Source organism: Pelodiscus sinensis, chromosome 14 (genome assembly GCF_049634645.1).
Source record: "Pelodiscus sinensis isolate JC-2024 chromosome 14, ASM4963464v1, whole genome shotgun sequence".
Lineage (NCBI taxonomy): Eukaryota > Metazoa > Chordata > Testudines > Trionychidae > Pelodiscus > Pelodiscus sinensis.
The window spans coordinates 40,328,506-40,352,922 of NC_134724.1; the positions used below are offsets into that span (position 1 = coordinate 40,328,506).

Here is a 24,417-nt window from a genome sequence, read left to right on the forward strand (position 1 = left end):
GCCCTCTCCTGCCTCCTTTCACCCGTCTCCCCACAATTTCATTCCCCCTCCCCAGTTGTGTTCAATAAAGAGAGTTGTTATTTTTGAAAATACGTGTATTTTATTTGACATCAGGAAGTGGGGGGGGAAGGTCAGGGAAGGGTAAGTGGAAGGACGAGAGGGAGGAATGGGGCACAAGCTCCCGGTGGGGCAGACTGGGGAGATAGTTAGCGCTCCTCAGGGTGGAAGCTCTCCCGCAGGCCCCCCTGGATCCTGACAGCCTCTCGATGGTCCTCCCGGATGGCAGCCTGCCGAGAGTGCAGCCAGGCTGCTGGCAACCTGTCCACGAGACGCAGCAGTGTCCTCGGGGGCAGGTCTGGTTCCATGTTGCAGAGTGCCATGGTGCCCCGAGTGAGGGCAAGCAGAGCACTGTGAGACACAAATACTTTGCTGTTCCTCAGCGAGGTAGACCAGCAAGCAGGGAAACCTGAGAACTGTCTGTCCGAGATGGGGGGTCGGATCCCTTTAAGCACAGACCTCGGCTAGCCTGAGGCAGCAGCCCCACACACTAAGTCCGACCCTGATGCCCTGCTGGCATTGCTTCCGGCCAGCCTTACCTGTGATTCAGGGTCCACTCAATGTGGACATGCTACTTCGAATTAGAAAAATGCTATTTCGAATTAGTTTGTGTCTAGAGGAGTTATTTCGAATTAGCTTAATTCCAATTAACTAATTTGAATTAAGTGAATTCAAAATAACGCTGTAGTGTAGACATACCCTTAGAGACTACAGGGTGGACAGGTGTCTTTAAGGGCCTTCCTCAAAGGGCTTATCTAGATCCATCTAGATAGAGTTAGTGCATGCCAAGGTATGGTGCAAATCTGCAGCGAAGGAGTGTGCTGTGCACCAGTTGCACATGTGGACACTGGTACCACATGCACAATTAATGCACAGAATGCTCAAGCTATAGATTTACACCCTTGCTTACTGTGCACTATCTAGACAAGCCCAGAGTAATTTATATTCAAGGTGGAACCTGTTACCCCAGTTTTCACTGGAGACCAGCCCAGGGTTACACTCATGGATTTATTAAATGAGGAATTAACAATCCACTACAGGGTTAAACTCAAGGGGATTGAGCTGTCATTGAATGCCACTATAAGGTTAAACTCAAGGGGATAGAGCTATTTCTCTCACCCACACAAACACAGATGTGCACATTCATTAGTCCAGTGTTTCCCAAATGGTGTACTGCAGAACCCTGGAGTTCTGCGAAGTGAAAATAAGGCTTCTGCGACAAAATTCCATTACAATAACATTTTATGATTTTAAAAAATAATAATAAATATTAATGTGATTTTTTTTTAAAATGTGCAATTACACTAAATGTTGATCTCATGACCTTGTTTAGCATTTGTTTATTATTATCCTTGCTTATTTGTGGTCTACTTTTTCAGTTCCATATATAAGACTTATTAGGGGTTCGGCAAAATTCTTTCAAGTTTAAAAGGGTTCCGTGGCCAAATAAAATTGGGAAACACTAAATGAGTCCATTCACACACTTTCATTCGTGTCTCAGGCACTCACTCACACAGGCAAAGGGTCGCAGAGCGAGCCAAGGCATATTCACTCCCAAGGTTTGCCTCTATCCATGGATCCCTACTGGACGGCTTCTGCCATGTGTTCTCTTCTTTTATTGGAACTGGGCGGCTTGTGTCACTCATGAAGGGGTCCTTCCTCCACCTTGGTCATCCAGGAGCATGGCCAGACCTCCCTCAGTCCTGTCCTTTGTTTGCCTAGGGCAGCCTTGTGTCTTTAATTAGCCACCTCCTGGCTCCTAGCTCCATGTGTTTGTCTTGCTGTTTCCCTCACCCCAAACACGCTCCATTCACACACTCTTATCACAGGATGCAGCTTAGAGGAGTTACAAGCAAAGTGGCTGAGAGTTACAGAGATTACAAAGTTGCAAGGCTCAACAATCACCAAGCTTACAGTAGGTTTCTGAACTTATAAAACAAAGTGGTTGAGAGTTACAAAATTGCAAAGCTCAACCATCTTACAACAAGGTACAGAATGTAAAAGGCAAGATAGCTGAAAGTTACAAAGAAATAAGTACAAAGCTTCAAAGCTCAGTAGTTGCAAAAATACCTTCCAGAGCACAGCATCTGACTCAGACTTAGAAGAACTGCCCCCTTTAAACAGTGTTCGCAGAAATGCAGTCAGCAGCAAGCTTTATCATTTTCTTAAGTCCTGTGTTGGCAGGACTTTACAGTTTAGTGTATTTCCAGAAAGTCTGTAAATCAAATAATAGCTCAGGTGGAGGCTTTATGCAAGAGAACCCTTCCAAATGACACATCTGAAACTCTTATTTTCTTTCTGAATTCTTATGTGAAAACTGAATTGGTATTTTTCTTCCCTTCTACTCAAGATTAGGCAGAGAAAAATACTAGTTATGTTAATGTTTTTTTTTAAACTTTTGTGTCAGTAGTCAGCTCAGAACAAATGACATATCCCTAAATACTGTGGTTCGGGGGAGATTTTATAAGGCACAAAGATAAGCCCCCATTAATACCTGTCTGCCCTTTGTGCTTTTGAAAATTTCCTCCTTGGAATAGAAATTCTAGACTGTATAACAGTGGTCACTGTGACCGTTATAAAAATCTCAGTGGCTGTGATTTCAAATTGTGTCCAAATTTATGTAGGCTAGGATTTTCACAGGAACCTAACAGGGTAAGGAGCCCATTATCCATTGACTTAGATTGTTTTGTAAATCCCCAGCCATAAATGTGAGGAGGCGAAAGAGTTTTTCTTTTAAATATACTCACAATATTAGAACTATAGAATCATAGACTCATAGGGCTGGAAGAGACTTCAGGAGGTTGAGTCCAACCCCCTGCCCAAAGCAGGACCAAACCTACTCAATCATCCCAGCCAGGGCTTTGTCAAGCCGAGACTTAAAAACCTCTAGGGATGGAGATTCACCACCTCCCTCGGTAATCCATTCCAGTGCTTTTCCACCCTCCTAGTGAAATAGCTTTTCCTAATAGCCAACCTAGACACCCCCCCCACACACACACACACACTGTAACTCGGGACCATTGCTCCTTGTTCTGCCATCCATCACTCTCTCCATCCTCTTTGGAATCTCCCTTCAGGAAGTTGAATGCTGCTATGAAATCCTCCCTCTCTTCTCTTCTGCACACTAAATAAGCCAAATCCCTCAGCCTCTTCTCATACATCATGTGCTCCATCTCCCTAATCATTTTGGTTGCCCTCCACTGGATGCTTTCCAGTGCATCCACATCCTTTCTATAGTGGGGGGCCCAGAACTGGACGCAGTACTCCAGATGTGTCCTCACCAGAGCAGAATAAAGAGGAATAATTACTTCTCTAGATCTGCTGGCAATGCTCCTCCTAATGCGACCTAATATTCCATTCGTCGTCTTAGCTACAAGGACACACTGTTGACTCAAATCTAGCTTCTCATCCACTGTAATCCCCAGGTCCTTTTCTGCGGAACTGCAACTTAGCCATTTGGTCCCCAGCCTGTGACAATGCTTAGGATTCTTCCATCCCAAGTGCAGGACTCTACACTGGTCCTTGTTAAACCTTATCAGATTTCTTTTGGCCCAATCGTCTAATCTGTCCAGATCACTCTGGACCCTATCCCTGCCCTCCAACGTATCTACTTCTCCCTCTAGCTTAGTATTATCCACAAATTTACTTAGGGTCTAATCCATCCCCTCATCTGGTCGTTAATAAAGATGTTGAACAAAAATGGCCCTACAACTGATCCTTGGGGCACTCTACTTGAAACTGACTGCCAACCTGACATCGAGCTGTTGATCGCTACCCATTGGGTCCGACAACCTAGCCAGCTTTCTGTCCACCTTACAGTCCATTTATCCAATCCATATTCCCTTAACTTGCTGGCAAGAATATTGTGGGAGACCGTATCAAAAGCTTTTCTAAAGTCAAGATATATCACATCCACTGACTTCCCCATGTCCACCGAGATAGTTACCTCATCATAGAAACTAATCAGATTGGTCAGGCACGACTTGCCCTTAGTGAATCCATGTTGACTATTCCTGATCACTTTCCCCTCTTCCAAGTGCTTCAAAATGGATTCCGTGAGGATCCCCTCCATGATTTTTCCGGGGACTGATGTAAGGCTGACTGGTCTGTAGTTCCCTGGATTGTCCTCCTTCCCTTTTTAAAAGATGGGCACTACATTTGCCTTTTTCCGATCATCGGGATTCTCTCCCGATCTCCATGAGTTTTCAAAGATAACGGCCAAAGGCTCCACAATGACATTTGCCAACTCCCTCAGTACCCTTGGATGCGTTAAATCCGGACCCATGGATTTGTGTATGTCTAGCTTTTCTAAATAGTTCTTAACCTGTTCTTTGTTCTTTCTCCGAGGGCCGCCCACCTCCTTCCCATACTGAACTGACCTTCTCTGTGAAGACAGAGGCAAAGAAAGCATTGAGTACTTGAGCTTTTCCCACATCATGTTTCACTAGGTTACTTCCCTCATCTAGTAAGGGCCCCACACCCTCTCTGATCATTCTTATTGCTAACATGCCTGTAGAAACCTTTCTTATTACCCTTCACATTCCTTGCTAGCTGCAATTCCAATATTGCTTTCGCCTTCCTGATTACTCCCCTGCATTTTCGAGCAGTATATTTATGCTCCTACTTTGTCATCTGTCCAAGTTTCCACTTCCTATAAGCTTCCTTTTTGTGTTAACTCTCCAAGGATTTTGTGTTAACTCTCCAAGGATTTCGCTGGTAAGCCAATCTAGTCGCCTACTATATTTGCTTTTCTTGCTGCGCGTCGGGTGGGTTTTTTCCTATGCCTTTAATAAGGCTTCTTCTGGACTTTTTCCCCCTTCATGTTACCATCAGTTCTCTGAGGGAGTCAGAGTTTGCTTTTCTGAAGTCCCGGGTGTGTATTTTGCTACTCTCCTTTCTTCCTTTTGTCAGGATCCTGAAATCTACCATCTCCTGATCACTGCTTCTATAATACTATATATTCTACTATTTACTAGTACTATTGTAATACTATATATTTGAGAGAATTTGTTTGTGAGCAAGGCTGTTCAAGGACTCCTCCTAAATGGCAAGGGCTAGGAGCGCCAAATTTGACATGCAGCCTCCTCTTAGCATAACTGAAAGCAAAGTAAGGGTTTGGTTGCATCAGGACACTAGGATGTGCCTGGAATTCAATTTGTTTTTCATAACGTGGAAATAGAGGGGGCTACTAGCAGGGACAGAATGATGACAGTGGGGCAGCAAGGGGCCAGAGATGGGGACCAGGACTGCTATAACTCCACTGGAGCAATGGGGGTGCATGTAAGCTTCCTGCCCACTCCTGGCCAGCATGGCTCCATTGCAACAAGCCCTGGGGAACCCCTGCCAGCACGGCCCGCACTGGCTCCTGAATATCCCCAGCGCCCCGTCCTGAGCCCCTCCTCACTCCTATACCCTGACTCCAGCACACACACCCCGTAGCTCTGAACCCTCTTGTCACTCCCCATCCTGACTCCTGCACCCCATATACCCCCAGCCTCCTACCCTGAGTCCCTCCTTAATCCCAGACCTGACTGCTGCACCCCTGACACCAACCGTCCCCTCCCGAGACCCTCCTCATCCTCAAACCCTAACTCCTGAGGCCCCCCTACCCTGAAGAATCCCGAGCAATGCAAGGTAAATTATAATATTATAATATTTGAAAACATACAATGAATGATTATTCCTTTTGTCTAATTAGGATCAAGCCTTTGGAGAATTGGAAAAGAATAGTGATAAGTTTTTACTTGGGACATCATCATCTGAAAACAGCCAACCTGCTCATCTTCATGAGCTGTTGTGTTCACTGCAGAAACAATTGCTGGCTTATTGTCACATCAACAGTGTTAGTGAGGTACATGGTTTTTGGTCATACCTTCTGGAAATATAATATAACTCCTCTTCAGTGTGTGAGCATCTTTATAGGATAAGATTAGAATAATGTGTATTTGTAAGTTAGTTTAATATGTGATACAACCTTCTAAAGTACATTTGTATTATTTTGTTATAAGTAGTTTCTCTTGTTTCCAGAATTCTAGCAGTGTGGCACTGCTACATAAACATCTCCAGCTTTTACTGCCTCATGCTACAGATATCTATTCACGTTCTGCAACTCTTCTTAAGGAAAGTTCTTGGAATGGCAGTGTTGGGGAAAAACTAAGAGGTATATATTGCTAACAAAATCAAATTTAAATAGATACCACACACTTGAAATATACTAATTAAAAAAGTTTAAAGTAACTTGAGGTACCACAACAACTTCAGGGTTCCCTTCACAATTCATATTTGTTTATATTCCAATACATTTAAAATGCTTTTTTGGACCTTGTTGCTAGAGCAGGCAAAACCAGCTTAAACGTAAAATTGACAAATTGCACAGATGCAGCACTCAAACTGATTGTACATATGATAGGACATTGTATGTTAAGTAAACACGTAGATAAAGTGAAGGATAATTTTTATGGGCTAGTCACCTTTAGTTATGCTAGTTGTAGTGGTCACAACAGTGGACAAGTTTAAAAATATTTTATAAAGTGGTGTATTTTAAACAAAACCGCCAACACAGGTACATTTTGGATTAAGATTTTGCATGCAGCATAGTTTTCTGTAAACATAATAAAACGTGCTTTTGAAAAACACTTTTAAGGTTATTTTCACAGGACATTTTACTATTTCACATCATATAGAATATTTAGACTTTTTAAAGACTTACCAAAGCAATTTAAATACGAAAGGACGATCTTGAATTACCGGTATTTCATATTTAAAGACATTTTAGATCCTGAATTTAAAAAGCAAAGTCATTTGTTTGATACAAACACACATGACCTCTTTTTTTTTTTCTTCTTTTTTTTTTGCTTGTAGATGTAATTTATGTATCTGCAGCTGGCAGTATGCTGTGCCAGATTGTTAACTCATTGCTGTTACTGCCTGTGTCCGTGGCTCGGCCTTTATTGAGTTATCTGCTAGATCTGTTGCCACCCATTGATCGCCTTAATAGACTATTGCCCGCTGCTGCACTATTAGAAGATCAGGAATTACAGTGGCCGCTTCATGGTAAGTAACATTTTTTATGTGAAAAAGAAGGAAATTGAAAGTGAGAATAGAATAGGTAACTATGATCTGTAAATTGGAAAGTGTTTATTTTGTGTCCTTTTAATCTCATATATCTCTGTATCCATCCCCCATACTCTTTAAAACTTAACATACCTTGCCGTAAATTTTTTTGAACTATAAATAAATTGCTTGTTCCTGTGTGTCTATAATTCCTTTTTCTTCAGTGGGTGTGTGAGGCACCCAAGGAATTCGGGATTAGGCCCAAAATACTGTCATGCATGGAAATGTTTTGCTTTTGTTGTAAAATGTTATTTCTTGTGTGCTTTTATATAGAATACTACCAAGACTTTCAGTATTATTAATGCTTTCTGTTATGGAGCATGATAAAAATAACTTTAACTTTTTACTGAATGAATACAGTCAAATATTTATACTCCTTCCAAAATATAAAATGGCGGAAATAGCAGGAGTTTGGGGATGAGGAATTGTTATAATTATTTGCAAGTCATTGAGTTATGACAATGCAGAGCCGTAACAAAAGCGAGGCGAGTGAGGCACTTTCCTTGGGAACATAGCTGAGGGGGCACAGAAAAGACAGCTACTATGCTGTCTTTGCTCATGCCTCGCGCCACATTAGAACCCCTGCCTGCGCTGAGGACAGTCTTGCCTCAGGTGCTAAACTAGCTATTTGTGACTCTGAGAAAACGTTTACTGCTTTTTGGAGGAATGCTTTTTGTAACATGTGACACAAGTTTTGCTAAAGCATTTTTTAAAATAAATTGTGAATAATAGAATATGGGACAAAGTTGTAGGAAGCAGTGGAATCGTAATTTTTATTGGTTCAGCAGACAACTTTGTGGAAATTCATTCATGTATGGGGGGTGAAGAAGATGACATGGATACAATATTTTTTTTAAATGTCACAAACACACAAAATATCTTCACAATAAACACCCCAAAAGTAATTCTAAGAAGAGTATCTTCTGGACTGTTAAGGTAAATAAAGTGGCTAAGAAGCAAAAGGAGTTTTATCGGTACTTTGAAATTAGTTACTTATAAAATTGGAAGGCCATTATGAAACAGATTTACTAGTGGAATTCAAAAAGGCTTTTGTACTGGCACTCACTAGAATCCAACCCCAAAATTCTGAAGTGCATAATTGAAAAGATGATAGTAAAGCTACAGTACAGTAATTCCTCATTGAACACGGTCCCACTTAACACGTTTTCGCAATAGCTTGATTTTTTTTTTTTTTTTTTTTTGGGGGAACATTTTTTGAATTACACGACTGTCCCCGGAATAACATGATTTTCCCAGCCAGCCCATTGCCAGTGGCTGTGCGGGGCTTCCCCCGCCTCCCTGCAAAGCCGCCGAGGGTTCGCTGCTCACTGCGCTTTTTTCCGGTGACACCCCCTCGCCGGATGCAGTGCGGGGCCCGGCAGACCTGTCACAGAGGCAACTCCCAACCCAGTCCCCCTCCCCTCACCTCTCCTTCCCTTCCCCAGAGCCAAACACCTACCCTCCCTGCTGTAACCCAGTCCCCTTCCTCCCCCAACCTTATGTCCCGGTCCCAAAAGACACCATTGCTTGAAACTCAACCCCCACCTTTTCCATTATTTTCAATGGGAAAATTGACCCTCCATAACACGTTTTCACTTAACACGATCATTTTCTGAAACATATCTATAGTGTTAAATGAGGAATTACTGTATTTTGAACCATCTTTCCTGTACAAGGAAGGTTGGGGATAAAGTAATTGGATAGCTCCAAAGAGAATGATCAAATCTAAAATATTTGCCTCCCAATAAGTTACCCGAGGACAACAATATATGTATGCCCTTTATCAAAGAAATAAATTGTCAGATTATTAAATTTTGTATCAGTCTGTTTTTCAGAATTGAAAATTAAATCCATTTTGAATAATTATTTATAATGCTTTAGGCGGACCTGAACTAATTGATCCTGCTGGAGTGCCCTTACCACAACCTGCCCAATCTTGGGTATGGCTTGTTGATCTAGAGAGAACTGTTGCTCTACTTATTGGGCGCTGTCTTGGTGGAATGCTTCAGGGATCCCATATTTCCTCTGAAGAGCAAGATACAGCCTATTGGTTAAAAACGCCACTGTTCAGTGATGGAATGGAAATGGATATGCCTCATTTAGGTAATTTGTTTAATTGTTAAATGTAAACTTCCTGTATGTAGGTTTTTATAATTGTATGTAGGTTTTTATAATTTTTCATGATTGCTGTTTAAAAATTACCACAGTTTTGAACCACTGTATTGCTATCCTCTCAAACTTTTGGAGATGCTAGAAGAATAGACAGGAGGAGATCTAGATCTTTGCTTTCCAGTCTTCATGAACATTTTTGTAGCTGTCTTGAAGTCCCTCCCAGAGATTTTTAGCAATATTAGGAATCCCTGTGTAGGTGATGCAATTTTAAGTAGAGTTTGTTACACTTGGTTTAAGCAGCCTTGGGAAATACTTGTACTTAAAATAGTGGTAGACCCTAACACCATGTTAGTAGGATGATTTTGGCTAGAAGAAGCAAGTCACATCATGTGTATTCCTGGGAATGGGTGGAAAGGAGGAAGAAAAGAATAAAATTGGCAAATAGTTACCATTATGCATTCTAAACTTTTGACATAACTTTTCCACCAGTTAAGCGCTGTACATTTTTTTGTTATATTAAATTGCCTATATACTTAGTAAGATTTGATTTAATGTGGAATCCTTTATATTTCATTTAAGAAATAATTTATATTTCTTTTTGGTATACCTTCCCTCCTTCCCCTTTAAGGAGATCCTAGCTAAATGAGCATAAATGATATTTCACCCAAAATATAGTAAATCATTAGGCTTAGTTCTGAAATGTCTAAACAGGTTCAGGAAGATCTTTGTTATATGGTTTGCCATTTAAACATTGATGTCTTCATCTTAACATGAATAAGTAGGAAATTGGATGTTTATAAGTAAATCTAAATTGTACCATATCATAAAATACTAGAACTGGAAGGGGCCTCAAGAGATAATTAAATACAGTCCCCTGCCCTCACGGCAGGACCAAGCACCGTCTAGAGCATCCTTGATATGTAGGGGCGTTGATATTTATAAACAGAAAAATCAACTTTCAGATTTCAAAGAAAAAATAACAAGCTTGCTTTTTTCACTGAGTTGTATCATTTCAATTTGAAACTTATTTTTGTTAAAGAAACAAAAAATGAAGCAAAGAATGCACTTATTCATATTTACTGTCCAAAAGGATAATCTTCCTTGTACATAATTTATTAAAGGAAAGTAATAAAGTAAAAATTCAGAATAACTATATGATGTTACAGCAGTAGGGGTAACAAGTGTAGACATTTTATGCAGTTATGGGATGGCTGTCACTCTTCTTTCTGGATATATTCTGTTCAATATATGGAGGGGCAGGAGTCCTGATACTGAGCAATGGCATTGAGTGTGGGAATGGTCACTTTATACTTGTGGACAGGGAGATTCCTTGTCCTGAGGAGTAGAAAGAGCATCGGTTATAGGACTTTTCCTTGTGTTGTGAAGTGATCATTGGGATGTCCTTTCTGTACCTCTTCAGTAGCTTGCAAAAAGTCAATGTATGTGCTTATCAAAATCAACAGAATCTAAAACCTAAATATTTCCCTATAGACAAATGCATGAGTTCCCTGTTGGAAGTGGCCCTCTCTGGAAATGAAGAACAGAAGCCATTTGATTATAAGCTGCGACCGGAGATCGGTGTCTTTGTTGATTTGGCCTTAGGTTGTACAAAAGAGCCAGCCCGTAGTCTCTGGCTTAGTATGCAAGACTATGCTATTAGTAAAGGTAAGATGATGAAAACAAAAGTAGGAGACTTCTGCATGTCGTATAAATCTGGAAGATAACAATATGTGCAGAATAATTACATTGCAGTGCTCAGATTATTAGCCTTGTTGCCCGGCTACATCTCTAAATTCTATGGCAACATAATTTCGGTTACCTGTAATCCTATGCAATTCAGACATACAAACACACAGCGAAGGATTGTATTTGGTAGTAAGCATTGTTATAAAATGAATCTAATTCTTCTAGTAGAACAGGTCAATGAAATTTTTATTTCAATTTTTTTAAAGAAAAAACAGGAACACATAACCCACAAATCTTTTCACAAAAAAGTAGCACTTTTTTGATCTTCTGTATTGCTTACCTTACTATCATACATTTCTGAGTGTCCTTATTCAGTGGTTGTAAATTGCACTCCATTTCCAGCTCCCCAGTTCTCCTGTCAAATAGCTGCATGGGACAATACATTGAGTATGCTGTCATCCAATAACACTCTTGTGAAGAAAGCTGGAGAAAGAGGCAGTTGCAGTCAAAGGCATGTTGGGAAAGGGGACAGAACAACATATTGGGCAACAGCTTACAGCAAAATGGAGAATATGATTGAAACAGTTGAAGCAGAATTCCAAGGTGTCTTGGAAAACAAATTCCTGAGCTTGGAATCCATGGGGTTCTCTCATGATTTGTCACTTTGTGCCACTTCTGTTCTTTTAGGTTGTCTGCAGACTCAGTTAAGCCAGGCTTATTTCACATTTTCAAGGCTATAGCATTGTAACATTAATGGCTAGAATCATTATTTTTAAAAATAAAAGACTTGGAATCATGAGTCATCAGCAAGATGTGAATTCCGTGGTTATAGAAAACTCTAGTCCCTGAGCGTAAGGTTTGAGATCCAAAAAGGCTGCTTTGGTTTCATATCTGTATATAACATTCCTATGAAATTCATTTTGGTCAATTTCACAGACTAGCATACTTTATGGCTATGATCCTATTTCACTGTCTAATGTATTTTTAACAGCTGTGAATTTGGTAGGGCCCTCATTGTGAAGAAGGTGGTGGTGGTTATATTTCATTTCCAAATAGACATACAGTAACTCCTCATTTAACACGTGCCTGCTTAACATGTTTTCGCGATAGCACGATTTTTTTTGGGGGGGAGGAACATTTTTTGAATTACACGACTGTCCCCAGAATAACACGATTTTCCCAGCCGGCCGTTGCCAGCGGTTGCGCGGGGCTTCCCCTGCCTCCCTGCAAAGCGGCGGAGGGTTTGCCTCACGCTGTGCCTTTCACCACTGACTCCCCCTCACCGGACGCCTTGCCCCCTCTCCTCCGCCCCTGCTTGCAGGCCGGTGGGTGGGTTTCCCCAGCAGGCCCATCGCCAGTGGCTGTGCAGGGCTTCCCCCGCCTCTCTGCAAAGCGGTGGAGGGTTCGCCGCTCGCTGCGCCATTCCCCGACGATGCCACCCACGCCGGATGCAGTGCAGGTCCCGGCAGACCTGTCACAGTGACATACTCCCAACCCAATCCCCCTCCCCTCTCATCCCCTTCCCTTCCCCAGAGCCAAACACTCCCGTCCCTGCTGTAACTCAGTCCCAGTCCTCTTTCTCCCCCAACCTTATGTCCTCGTCCCAACAGACACCACCGCTTGAAACGCAACCCACACTTTTCCATTATTTTCAATGGGAAAATTGACCCTGCATAACACGTTTTCACTTAACACGATCATTTTCTGAAACATATCTATAGTGTTAAATGAGGAATTACTGTATGAACATTTTCTTTTGTAGATTAGTTTTACTTTTAATATTGAAAGTGTGTGTGTGTGTGTGTGTGTGTGTGTGTGTGTGTGTGTGTGTATATATATATATTTTTTTTTTTTTTGCTAGGAAATCAGTATTGTTCATATGTGGCTTATACATTTTTTGATTCTGTGGAACTGATCCACTTCTATGAAAAACACATTAGATTTTATTGAATTTGCTTGTTGGTAGGATTATTTTGTAGCAAAACCAGGCAATTCACTTCATGGCTTTCTTTTTAAGTTTAAAATTAACTTTTTAAATTTATGAAATGTCACTTTGATTTTAAAAGACAGGAAACAAAAAGTAGGAATAAATGGTAAGTTTTCAGAATGGAGAGGTAACTAGTGGTGTCCCCCAAGAGTCCCTACTGGGGCCAATCCTATTGAACCTATTTGTAAATGATCTGGAGAAAGAGGTAAACAGTGAGGTGGCAAAATTTGCAGATGATACTAATGTGCTCAAGATAGTTAAAAAAAACAAAACAACAGACTGTGAAGAGCTTCAGAAAGATCCCACAATACTAAGTGATTGGCAAATGAAAATGGCAAATGAAATCTAATGTTGATAAATGAAATGTAATGCACTTTGGGGAAAAAAATAATCCCAACTATACATATAATATGATGGGGACTAATTTAGCTATAACTACACAGAGAGATCTTGAAGTCATTGTGGATGAAAACATCTACTCAATGTGCAGCGGTAGTCAAAAAAGCAAACAATGTTGGGAATAATTAAAAAAGGGATAGAGAATAAGACAGAAAACACCTTACTGCATCTGTATAAAACCATGGTATGCCCACATCTTGAATACTTTGTACAGGTGTGGTCACCTCATCCCAAAAAAGATATATTGGTACTGGAAAAGGTTCAGAAGAGGACAAAAAAAGTTATTAGGAGTTTGAAACAGATCCCATATGAAGAGAGATTAAAAAGACTTTGACTTTTCATCTTAGAAAAGAGGAGACGGGAGATATGACGGAGTCATAAAATCATGACTGGTGAAAAAAGTGAATAAGGAAAAGTTATTTACTTGTTTCCATAATAAAAGAACATGGGGTCACTAAATGAAATTAATGGGTAGCAGGTTTAAAACAAACAAAAGGAAGATGTTCTTCACTCAGTGCACAGTTAACTTGTGGAACACCTTGCCAGAGGATGTTGTGAAGACTAGGACTTTAACAGGGTTCCGAAAAGAGCTAGATAAATTCATGGAGGGCAGATCCATCAATGGCTATTAGCCAGGATGGGCAGGAAAGGTGTCCCTAGCCTCTGTTTGTCTGGAAATGGGTGACAGAAGAGGGATCCAATGATGATTACCTGTTGTGTTCCCTCCCTCTGGGACATCTGGTATTTGCCACTGTTCGCAGACAGGATATTGGGCTAAATGGACCTTTGGTCTGACCCATTCTTAAGTTCTTATGATGTGAAAATAGACATTTTTGTGAAAATGTTGCAAAAAGTTTTTTTGGGGGGGAACCCAGAAGGCCTGCAACAATATTGAAGCTTTTCATGGGTGGGAATTTCACTCAAACACATTAACATTTGTGCAGTCCTCGGTAAGGTCCTAATTCAGGAAAGCTTCCCTTATAATTTTATGGACTGTAATTAAGCATATGCTGCGTGGCCCAGACTGGCGCTGTACGTGCATCCATGTGCACAGACTGCAGCACAATCCCCAGGCCGAGAAGGTCCCGGGAGGAGTGTGCCCCAGCCCCATGCCACCCACCACCTCTACCCTGTCTGTCAGTAACTAATCTCACTTACCTCATGTTCTTTCTCTGGCCTCGGAGGATGCCTGGGGCACATCCAGGCTGTGGAGTAGCAGCTTCAGGGTCACCATGGTGATTGTGCTGGCCGTGTCTGGGTCCTCCTCCTCCCCACAACTGGTTCTGCTCCCTCGGCGGGTGACGATGGGCATCTCCAGCCCTGAGTCGACCACTGGGGTGGAGAAGGGGCTGCACACGCTATGCATGCGCTGACCACGATGCGCTGCCCTGCCGCCTTAAAATCTACTTGCCACGGGTGAATCATTTGTCGAGCCCTGCTCATATAATCATAGAGCTGGAAGAAACCTCAGGAGGTCATCAAATCCAGCCCCCTGGCCAACCAATCCCAACTAAATCAACCGAGCCAGGGCTTTGTCAAGCCAAGACTTAAAAACCTCTAGGGATGGAGATTCCACCACTTCCCTAGGTGGTAACCCATTCCAGGGCTTCACCACCCTCTCTCTAATATCCTGGGGCCACCCAGCTACAACACCACTGCAAACAGTCTTTACGTACGTTATTAAGAAGTAAAACTATATTTTCATAATGTTCTGATAGAAAACTAAGTAAAGAATAATGAAAGGTGTATACCTGGAAAGCTCCTTTTTGAAGTATATTTAAAGTCTGTCAACATTCATTTCAGTTAGTTCTTAGCAGTTCATTTAAGCAAACGATGCTATAATTAACATGATTTATTTAAAATTTCATTGGCGTTTTTAAGGATTTTGTTTTAATCCACTCTTGTTTGTTACATTGTGTGTTGTGTTAATCAGTACTCTTAATTTATGTCATAATCATTAAATCTATTTATAAATGAGCAAAAAGTCTAGCAGCAGGAAGATTTTATGTAATTTTGTAACTGATGTTGATTTAAAATGTAGTCAGTTAATTTTTGGAAATTCCAGTAAATTGTAACTTTTTTTTAATTTTCAGATTGGGACAGTGCTACCTTAAGTAATGAGTCACTCTTGGACACAGTATCTAGATTTGTTCTGGCAGCTCTTCTGAAACACACAAATTTACTGAGTCAAGCATGTGGTGAGAGCAGGCAAGTAACTTGAAACCGTGTTTAAATCTTGACTTTCTTTTGTTATTAAGCTTTCTGTGATTTTTCTGTTATGACTCTTTGTAGATATCAGCCAGGCAAAGCCCTGGCGGAAGTATATCGCTGTGTGTATAAAGTTCGGAGTCGCTTGCTTGCTTGCAAAAATATGGAACTTATTCAAACTAGATCATCCTCAAGAGACAGATGGGTAAGAATGAAAAATGTCTACTTGATTATTGTCCTCTGTAATTAGTTGAGTTCTGGACCCAATGGATCCTCCACATAGGCTGGGGAAAGGTCCTTTAGCAGTGGACAGGCTTAAACCTCCCAACCTACTGAAACCCAATAGGATATTGACTTAGGACCCAGTTCAACTTGAACAAGTTCAGTACAGGCAATGAAAGGTTGAGTCCCAAGGAATGAAAGCAAACAGAATATTAGTTTTTTAGCAAATGGAGACTGTGCTCCACTTTAGGTGCTGGTGCATCTTTATGCTGGTGCTCAGAGACTTTTCATAGCAATACTCTGTTGTGCCACACATGCTCAGTCTGTGGTGCCGTTGGCGCTTGACTGTGCACTCAGTGTTGCTCCCTCAGTTCCTTCTCTATTGTCCTCGACAGCAGATGGAGCTCCACACAGACACCTTCTTACATACAGAAAACAACAATAGTTAGAACCTTGAATTCCCTTCACCCCAGTTTTAACCAATCCCTTTTTTCCTTAAAAAATGGAAATATTTTTTGTTTGGAGCCTTTCCTGCCTGTTGGACCCCTGCTCCCCTATCATAGAATCATAGAACTGGAAGAGACCTCAGAAGGTCATTAAGTCCAGCCCCCTGCTCTAGGCAGGACCAATTCCAACTAAATCAACCCGGCCAGGGCTTTGTCAAGCCGAGACTTAAACACCTCTAGAGATGGAGACTCCACTACTTCCCTAGGTAACCCATCTCAGTGCTTCACTACCCTCCTAGGCCGTGTCCACACTCAGGGGTTCTTTCGAAAAAAGTACTCTTTTTTCGAAAGAACTTCCCCTGCATCCAGACTCAAGCCGCGTTCTTTCGAAATTATTTCGAAAGAACGCGGCTTTTCTTTCGATGGCGGTAAACCTCGTTTCACGAGGAAGAACGCCTTCCTTCGAAAGTTCTTCTTTCGAAGGAAGGCGTTCTTCAATGTAAAGAGGCCGTCTTCGAAAGAGAGCATCCAGACTCGCTGGGTGCTCTCTTTCGAAAAAGCGGATTTCCTCTATCGAAAGATCCGCCTGCAGTCTAGACGCGATCTTTCGAAAGAGGCTCTTTCGAAAGATGCTTTCGAAAGAGCCTCTTTCGAAAGAAGCCTGCAGTCTAGACACACCCCTAGTGAAATAGTTTTTCCTAATATCCAACCTGGACCTCTCCCACCGCAACTTGAGCCCATTGCTCCTTGTTCTGCCATCTGTCACTACTGAGAACAGCCTCTCTCCATCCTCTTTGGAACCTCCCTTCAGGAAGTTGAAGGCTGCTATCAAATCCCCCCTCACTCTTCGCTTCTGCAGACTAAACAGACCCAAGTCCCTCAGCCTCTCCTCATAAGTCATATGCTCCAGCCCCCTAATCATTTTGGTTGCCCTCCGCTGGATCCTCTCCAATGCGTCCACATCCTTTTTGTAGTGGGGGGCCCAGAACTGGACACAATACTGCAGATGTGGCCTCACCAAAGCCGAATAAAGGGGAATAATGACATCTCTGGATCTGCTGGCAATGCTCCTCTTAATGCAACCTAATATGCCATTAGCCTTCTTGGCTACAAGGGCACACTATTTTTTGTCAACCCTTGGAACACCCACAATACCCAGTTCACTAAGATTTAAAAGACGTGATACATGTAAGGACCTAATGCTCGCTTCTGACAGACATTCATCCTGTGTCAAATGCCTTGGAGAGGGCTTTGTTCCATTCAAGTGCCCTCATTGTGCCAATTTAAAGGCCAGAACTACGCATGACAGAGAATTCCACATAAAAATGATTGTGCTGGAGAAATCACTTCAGGTGAGGACCCTGCTACTTCAGACAAGATTGGTCCGAAAGATAGACAAGCCTCAGTCTTCTACCACTTTGCAGAAGCACACCTCCTCCCACCAGATCTTTGCCTGCGGTGCTGAGCTTCATCAGAATCAGCACTACTAACAAACCAGATACCTCTGGCACTGCCTCAGCATTGGTGTTGATGGCACAGAAGCAGGCAGACCTGAAGCTGAGACATAAAGCTGCCTCAACAGTACCGGCCATACCACCCCAGGATCCGGCACCAAAGCGAACAAGAGGCGTAGCCAGGGTAAAATTGGCAGGCCCCTTCCCCCCACTCCCACCTCTACCAAATGGTGGGGCCCCGAATCTGGTGCATAGCTGAGCCTGTCCCTGGAAGGAGTGGGGGGACCTTGTACTGCATCTTACCCGATCCCCTCCAGTTTGAGGCTGGGTCCCCCATACACTAACCCTCTGGTAGAGGTGGAGGGGGTTGGGCTGGGGGCAGAGGCGCAGGAAGGAGGTAGCTCCAGCCGGTGGCAGCAGGCAGAGGAGGAGCAGGCAAGCAGAGGGATGACAGGGAGAGTGTAGGGGGACTATACTGGCACCTCACTAGTGTGGCACTTTCCCGCCGCCCCCTCCTCATTACACCACTGTAAATAATCCACCTCTTAGGATATTTATTATTTAATGGATTACTTACTTTACTAACTACAGAAATATAAATTATTAAGTTTTGTGGTTTACATTCTGTTAAATATTTTTTCTCTTTAATTTGTTCATATCCCATTCTCATTAGGTTCATGTCTTTTACATAAAAAATGTCAAATTCTTAAATATGTACGTTTTATAAAACACGAGAGGAGTTAGTTATACAACCTAAATATGAATTTCATCACTCTATTTCATTCAAGCATTTAAAACCACTGTTATAGCAATGAGTAACACATTGCTTTAATGAATAAAGAGTAAAAAATGATTTTGAGCATATCAAATTTATTGTACTAGAGAGGTAGCCTTGTTAGTCTGATCTTGGTAAAACAAAAAGAAAAAAGTTATGTGGCACTTTAAAGACTAACAAGATACCTAATACATTTATTGTAAGCAATCTGTAATGCTTCCTAACTGCCCATTTACTTACCTAGTTAACCTAATTGTTTTTCACATTATCGCACAGCAAAAAACTACATGAGTTATGAATGTAAGAGATTAATTTACCTGTTAAAATAACACCCTGAAAACTTTTAAATAAAACTAACACACAACACAAGAATCACCCTCACTTTCTTGAAGGCACTTGAAGCAATAAGTAGCCTAAGGCTGAGGATACCCTGCAAGCATGGCTTTGTCTGCCATGAGGACTTTTTCCTTCAGGCTGCCATGAGATTCTATCCTTAAGTAAAGGAGAGAGGTCTCTCTGAGCTGCTCTTCCAAATTTCACACAAGCCATTCAACTGAAGCCATAGATATCAAGATTCAAGGCCAACTTTGCCTTGAGCAGACTGCCTCTCCAGGTGTTCACAATCACAACATCGGAAAACGTATAAGACTTTTAGTTGAGAGAGCCATGTTAATCCCAAGTCTTTGCTATGACTGGGAGATGGAAAATCTGCAACAAAACGTGGGGTGATCTATCACTTCAGTAATGCCAACTCCTTTAGAATTGAGGCTCTGATTAACCAGCACCAGCTGAGGTAGAGCGGGCACTGTGTGCATGTCTGATACATTTTTACCAAAACTCCTTACTGCCCAACTGCCAAAGGAGAAAGGAAACAGGGAGGAAAAGAGGAATGGTTTAGTATGGAACCTTTTTTTATAAGCTTCAAAGGGGTAGCCGAGTTAGTCTGTAACAGGAAAAACTTAAACAACAAAAAAGTCTAGTAGTACTTTAAAGACTAACAAAACATGTAGATCAAGGGTAGGCAAAAGGGCCTCCATGAGTTGTATCTGGTCTGTGGAGGCCCTGCTGCTCCCCCACCCCAGGCCAATTAGGGTTTGGGGGCGGGGGAGCACATGAAGCTTTCTCTGCTCTGCCGCTGCCCTGCAAGCAGCACGCGGCGCTTCCAAGTGCCACATACTCCTCACAAGGCAGGAGGAGGCTTCCTGCGCTCCCCCACCCTCAAGCCCTGATTGGGAGCGCCTGAAGCCACCTCCTGCCCTACAAGAGACATGGGTGCCTAGTGGGAAAAGGGGGCAAAGGGGCTCCCCCACCCCAGACCAATCATGGTCTGGGTAGCCCTGCCCCTTCCTATTTAGGCCCTGTCCCTTCCGCGGTGACCCAGGGCTACTTCAAACATTTTTGAAGTGGCCCCCGGGCAAAAATTATTGCCCACCACTTACGTACATGGTGGTATGAGCTTTCGTGGGTGGAAGTGGGTTGTGCCCACAAAAGCTCATGATACCATCTACATCAGGCATGTCAGATGGGCCTCTGGCAGGCTGCATGTGGCCCAATAGAAATTTTTTGTGGCCTGCCACATTTTATAATAAAGTGTGGCCCACTGGCCGCTAGGAGCATGTGGCCGAGTGCAGATCATGCCTTGCCGGGCTGCTCTGCACAGGCAAGCTGCCTACTGTGCTCAGACCTCCCCAGCTCCTGAGGAAGAAATGTGTGGCAGCGGTGACACTGGCTCCAGGACCCAGGCATTAGGTATGGGGGGGAGGGGCTGGGAGTTCCTGGGTCTGGGAGAGGGAGGAGGCATTGGGTTAGAGCCGGGGCGGGGGGGTGCTCTGGGGGAGCGGAGGGGAATTGGGTTAGAATGGGAGTGCCTGGCTCTGGGGGACTGGAGGGGGATATTTTGTTAATGTTTTGGGTTTTATTTATTTATTTCCAAATAAAATCACAAAATGTATATTAATTTTATATCAAATATATGTCAATTTTTTTTGCAATTGCACGAATAATTATATGTTTATGCAAAATCTCGAACTTACAAAGTATCTGAAATTTTCACAGAAATCTATTTGATTGAACTTGGTCTATACTTGTTTTTATTTCAACAAAACAAGTTATGTATCATATAAAAAATTAAAAAGTACCTTAATTTTATATTTAAATTAAAAAATTATTTTGAGTAAATAACAATTTTACACATCCAATTATTGTATTATATTAAAACAAGACCTGAAATGTACCGAAAACATAATCTATAATAATAAAATAATTACAACTTTCTGATAGCTTTCGGGGACCCCAAAGAAAATGTATTTCTATCAGTTTTTATTTGTGTGGCCCTCAGTGGGCTTCAGGTTTGACTTGCCTGATCTACATGTTTGTTAGTTTTTAAAATGTAACCAGACTATTATTTTTTAAAGTATTTTTTCCTTTTGTTAAAAAAAATTGTATTTTAAAAAAAATTATAAGTAACCCCAATGCATCCACCTCTCCCCCAGAGCTAGCACTCCATCCCTCTATCCCAATGTACTCACCCCTCCCCCTGAGCCTGGCCCCCCCTCCAGCGTCCCCCCATTTCAATGCACCCACCTCTCCCACCGAGCTAGCTCCCCCAGGATCTCCCCATCCCAATGCACTGACCCCTTCCCCTGAGCCAGCCCGCCCCCTCTCCCCCGGGTCTCCCATCCCAATGCACTCACCCCTCCGCCTGAATCAGGCCCACCCAGCGCTGGGAGCGCCCTTCCCCCCCATCAAGTCTTCTTTCTCTCCTTCCTCCCCCCATTTCCCTCTCCCCCGAGCCAGGCACCGGAGGAATGGAATGGCTGGGTAAGGAAATCTAACCTTTCAAGTGGTCGCTGCTGCCGCCCAGCCCTGCTGCCTCAGCTCGCAGCATGTAGAGAGCCAGGGGCACTTAGCCAACTCCCGGGTCTCTGTTCAAAAGTGTCACATGGGCCAGAGCAGCCCGGCGCCTACCTAGTGTAGCACCCCGGAGCAACTCTCCTCTCCTCCCCCCCTTTGCTACACCTCTGAAGCAGACCCACACTGACCTGCTGTCCTCACCTGCACCGATGCTGGCACAGACCTCAGTGGTAGCATTTAAGATGCCTACAATGACCAGACCGTCACCAAAGAGGACCATGTTGAGCCAGTTTTTGGCATTGCCACAGTACCTTCAGTACAGCGATATACAGGTTCACTCAGTGCCACAATCACCGCTCTTCAGCACCTGCCTTTCTGATGATCCGCCTCTATCTCCAGCTCCATCAGTCTCTTACAGTGACCCAGATACCCAGCCTCAGGATAGTATGTTCTCTTCCCAGCATTCTTCACCTACCCAGATAAGACCTCCTTGGGACTTGCGAAGCAGACTCACAATGTATCACTCCATCACTGGTATATGCAACCGTAGCCATCCCAGACACCTGTTACCCTGGGCACTGGCCACTATGGGAACCAATGGTCCTCGTATAGACAACATTATACTGCACCATCTACTTGAGCAAGAAGAACAGTCAGGTCTCCCTCACACCAGATCCAAGACAGAGTTGATGGTGAAGGATGAAGAACCTCCTAAAGAGGAAGACCCTGAACCCACTGATGACGAGCAAAGTTCCCCTCTGCAGAACTCTTCCTCCTCACTGGACAAGACAGTCATACCAGCTGTCCCAATTCTGACTGATGACCCAAAACAGTTTCAAGAGCTCTTTAGAAGAGTGGCCAGAGCCCAGGAAATTGACTTCCAGGCAGTGCAGCATAAACTCCTGTGAATCCTGCAGCCCTCTGCTACCACAAATATTCTTGTCTTGCCTGTGGATGAAGCCATTTTAGAGCCAGCTACTCAATATGGCAAAAACTAACATCAGTACCTCCCGTCAATAAAAGAGCTGACAGGATTTTTTTTCTTTAATAAGAAAAACAAATGAAACTTTTAAATGCAGTACAGTTGCAGATACGTTAGTCTGCATCTTGTCACTTTTAAAAGTTGTCATATACTTATTCTGTGTTGTGTAGCTGAGGCATGTGCTTCAGGAGTGTTCTCAAACCGCTAGGTATTTGTAGAAAGTTATCTACTTGTCAGTAAGTAGCAACTGTGAGTTTGAGGGATAGGGAAATGTACATCGTGTTAATGCTAGAAGGATATAGTATGGTCAAATTCTCTGACCTATGATATACCAGGACAACAGACTATCTCACCCAGTAATTCTGCATAAAACTCGTTGGCTGCGTCTAGACTGGCATGATTTTGCTGAAATACTTTTAATGGAAAAGTTTTTCCGTTAAAAGTATTTCCGCAAAAGCTCATCTAGATTGGCACGGATGCTTTTGCGCAAAAAGTGCTTTTGCGCAAAAGCATCTGTGGCCAGTCTAGATGCGATTTTGCGCAAGAAACCCCGATTGCCATTTTAGCCATCGGGGCTTTTTTGCCTAAAACAGTTCTTCCCTGTCTACACTGGCCCTCTTGCGCAAGTATTCTTGCGCAAGAGGGCTTTTTCCTGAGTGGAAGCGGGAAAGTATTTGCGCAAGAAGCACTGATTTTGTACATTACAAAGTCAGTGCTCTTGCGCAGATTCAAGCGGCCAGTGTAGACAGCTGGCAAGCTTTTGCGCAAAAGCGGGTGCGTTTGTGCAAAATCTTGCCAGTCTAGACGCACATAATGTCTACTTGAGCTTTTGTGTGTGCTTTAGAAAGATATTGACTGCTACACCAATATTTTTGTACTCTGTATTGCAGGTTATCTGGTCTCGCTCACCTTAAAAATGATTTGTAATAGTTGACGTTTAAAAACTCCCCTATTTGCTGATGGAGTAGAACAGTGGTGTCCAACCTTTTCTGAAGCAGTAGCCACATTACAACATTACAGATTTTAATTTGGTGAGAAGAGATTTCACTAACTTAAACACCTTTGTCTAGATGTCAGAAAACCAGGAGTCTGCAGATGTTGATCCTCAAGAGCATTCTTTTACTCGGACCATTGATGAGGAAGCAGAAATGGAGGAGCAGGCAGAGAGAGACAGAGAAGAAGGGCATCCTGAACAAGAAGATGAAGAGGAAGAAAGAGAACATGAAGTCATGACAGCTGGAAGTAAGTAGACACTAATTGTATGAATGCAAGTTCATGGTTTCTAGAAAGCACAGAACTTTTTTTTTTTTTTTTTTTTTTTTTTTTTTTTTTTTTAAAAGAAAGGATAAATGAAAAAAAGTTTTTACTCCAGACATCCAAATTGTCATTAGGTTTATTTATTCTAAAGTTTTAAACTAATTATAGTGTGTGTGTGTGTGTGTGTGTGTGTGTGTGTGTGTATATATATAATCTACTTTTTACGTGTATATGTATGTTGTAATTGATTTCATATAGCTTATTCTGTATTTTGGAATCAAATTTATTATTACTAACATTGGATTGATTTAGAATTTACATGCAGTTAAGTGCCTCCTTAATTTGTAATCATTACTGTTTGTTCTTCAAGTGTTTGTTCACTTTGATTCCAGTCAGGTGCATGCGCACTGTGTGCATGAGCGTCGGAAACTTTTCCCCTAGTAGCTCCTGTAGGATTGGCTGTGGAGACCCCTAGATTGGCGCCGCTTTATCATATACCATATGCCCTCCTTCAGTTCCTTCTTACCATCCGTGACGGTGTTGGAACATCCCAGCTCTTGCCTTAGCAAGTGCCTAGTACCTAGTAGCTTTGTTGTGATCTTGATTAATCGGTTGCAAAGTTTCAGCATTAGAAGAAACAGTGGGCAAGTGCACCGGGCACTAGGGCACCGGGGCATGCGTAATGCCCCAGGGTTTAAATCGTGTGCCACTTGTTAGTGCCCTAGTATCATAGAGCTGGAAAAGACCTCAGAAGGTCATCAAGTCCAGCCCTCTGCTCTAGGCAGGACCAATTCCAACTAAATCAACCCAGCCAGCGCTTTGTCAAGCCAAGACACCTCTAGCTTAAACACCTCTAGGGATGGAGA

The 24,417-nt window shown here is 42.6% G+C and overlaps 1 protein-coding gene across 8 annotated transcripts in view; it reads left to right on the forward strand.

Annotated features, from left to right (window-relative positions):
* Positions 1 to 24,417, forward strand: part of HERC1 (HECT and RLD domain containing E3 ubiquitin protein ligase family member 1) — a 215,408-nt gene that overhangs the window by 57,088 nt on the left and 133,903 nt on the right. For all 8 annotated transcript variants that reach the window (XM_075897632.1, XM_075897638.1, XM_075897635.1 and 5 more), the window contains 8 exons: positions 5,756 to 5,908; positions 6,085 to 6,217; positions 6,919 to 7,110; positions 9,052 to 9,273; positions 10,774 to 10,947; positions 15,448 to 15,562; positions 15,647 to 15,767; positions 23,365 to 23,536. In XM_075897632.1, coding sequence (XP_075753747.1) covers positions 5,756 to 5,908; positions 6,085 to 6,217; positions 6,919 to 7,110; positions 9,052 to 9,273; positions 10,774 to 10,947; positions 15,448 to 15,562; positions 15,647 to 15,767; positions 23,365 to 23,536 — 1,282 coding nt within the window. The remainder of the gene's footprint in view (positions 1 to 5,755; positions 5,909 to 6,084; positions 6,218 to 6,918; positions 7,111 to 9,051; positions 9,274 to 10,773; positions 10,948 to 15,447; positions 15,563 to 15,646; positions 15,768 to 23,364; positions 23,537 to 24,417) is intronic.